Below are 2,092 nucleotides of genomic sequence, written 5' to 3'. Positions count from 1 at the left end.
TACTAGAACGCCCATAATCAGGACTTGGTCGACTCCTGCGATAAACTGGACTGGGTGACCTTCTGTAAGGACTATCTCTACCGCGCCTTCCATAATCTCTTCTGGGGGGGCTATCATATCTTCCACCCCTCTCATCATCATCCCTTAAAGCATATTCAACAGAAACCACTCTGTCTAATATCTTGCTGCACATTCACAAGACATGCTGTCAAGCCCATATGAATCAACAGAAACACAATCTCTCTTTTATGCTATCAGATGAAGAGAGATGCACCACTGCAAATGAGCAAAGCTTACCTCATGTGTGTGCACTCCAATGCTTTTGTGGCTTCTTCTTGCGTCTCAAATTGCACAAATGCAAAATTCCGACGAATGCGGACATTGAGAACCTTTCCATAAGGTTCAAAGTGTCGTTCTATGTCATAGACCCTAGTGCTAATAGGATCAAAGTTTATAACAAACAAAGTTTTAGTCGGTCTCTGGTTTGCTGCCTTGCTATCATGATGCCTGCCACGTTCACCCTGTCAAGAGGTTAAATTAATATTCTCCACCTTTTAATATTCAATAGCACATAGGACCATGGTAGAACCCAACTTATTTCATTACCCAAGAAAGAAACATAACAGCACACCCCTTAAGTCATTGTGAAACCAGCCAACAATAAGTACTGTTCAAAGTGATAATATAGGCTTGTTTGAGCCCCATTTTTTGGGAAGAATGAATTTTTGAATAGTGTATAGATGTGATATGTGGTTAAAAAATAAGAAAAAGTTTCGAATTTGTATTTAATATTATTTTATTGAAGAATGTGTGGCTGAGATGATGTCAAAAAACTAATAAAAAATGTATTTTTCCAAAAGAATTGGGCTCAAACAAGGGCTATATCTTATAACGAAGCAACATACCCTTGCCCATTCTACTGACAATCTGCGCCTGTCATAGCCAAACGGTCTGCCATCAAGACCACGGATGGCATCTTCAGCATCTCGCTCATCCTCAAAATATACAAATGCAAATCCTGCAAGAAAAGTAGCATGAGACAGATGCAATATATAAGGTTGTATAATGACCTTGCAGCAGTGTGCATCAGCTACTAATTCAGGCATTATTTTCCCGTAACAAGTTAGATAAAGTACAAAACCTGCAAAATTGTGAAGGTTCTGGTGAAAGTAAGGACGTAGAGGCCTTGCATGATGAACTAAAGCAAGAGGATGAATATGATGAAAGCAAATAAAGGCTTAGATCCATGGTGTCAGGTCTGAGTTGTCATTGCTAAGCATGCTTCACCAATAACACAGCACGAATTCAGTATATAGAAGACATGGCATGAAAGAACTCATTGATCTCCTTATGATTAGTGATTGGAGGCATGGCGTGATGAACTAACACATTGTCCCTTACAATTATTGTGGTTGGCATGGCATGATGCACAGATAGTTCCCACCATAACATTCTGGTGAGATGGCAACCTTAGGCATTCAAGGAAGTGAAAGCGAAGATCGAATGAAAAAAATGTAGAATGTTTCCATCTGAGTAGGACAGGGAAGCAGATAGGTTGCCTCTGCATAGAGGTTTATAGTGCAGAGAAGTTGACGAGCCAAGATAGAAGCTCATATTCCCTTAGTAGATGTTCCTGCGTCAAAACAAACGCTTAAATGTGGAGATCTTTTCCAGTAAAGACTTCAATTTCCCACCATTTTTTTCCGCAGCGATTTTATACTTTTTTCCCTCTTTTTAAATTTCTGTGGACAGATCTTGTCACGATATGCATGTTGGATATATATTCAAAATGACATAAGTATATTCATTAACAAAAACTTATTCTATGAACTTATAATTAACCACAAAGCTAGAATACACAAGAATCAATAAATGTAATGGATATTAGAATACCAACAAGAATCAATAAATGATATAGATATTTCTAAAGCCATTGAGAAGTTAAGATAAAAGAAAAAAATACACAAAATAAGAAAATTATATATAGTTTAGGCACAAATTAAATACCTTATAGATAATTAACAACCTAGGAGACTTCTCAAAACTGAGAGCACTAAACTTTAAGTCCATGATCAAGTAAACGCCATATTAA

The 2,092-nt window shown here is 37.3% G+C and overlaps 1 protein-coding gene across 1 annotated transcript; it reads right to left on the bottom strand.

Annotated features, from left to right (window-relative positions):
• Nucleotides 1-4: 4 nt before the first annotated feature.
• LOC111378848 (serine/arginine-rich splicing factor RS31-like) lies at nt 5-2,086 on the bottom strand (the record flags this gene model as incomplete). Its single annotated transcript, XM_023002127.1, has 3 exons — nt 906-2,086; nt 298-521; nt 5-185 (listed from the first exon to the last, which is right to left on the bottom strand). Coding segments are annotated over exons 1-3 (606 nt in total), but the record flags the coding sequence as incomplete, so codon positions are not given.
• Between the last annotated feature and the right edge of the window lie 6 nt (nt 2,087-2,092).

This window comes from Olea europaea, unplaced genomic scaffold, assembly GCF_002742605.1.
Source record: "Olea europaea var. sylvestris unplaced genomic scaffold, O_europaea_v1 scaffold18815, whole genome shotgun sequence".
In the NCBI taxonomy this organism is placed as follows: domain Eukaryota; kingdom Viridiplantae; phylum Streptophyta; class Magnoliopsida; order Lamiales; family Oleaceae; genus Olea; species Olea europaea.
This window is presented reverse-complemented; position numbering and strand designations above follow the sequence as displayed.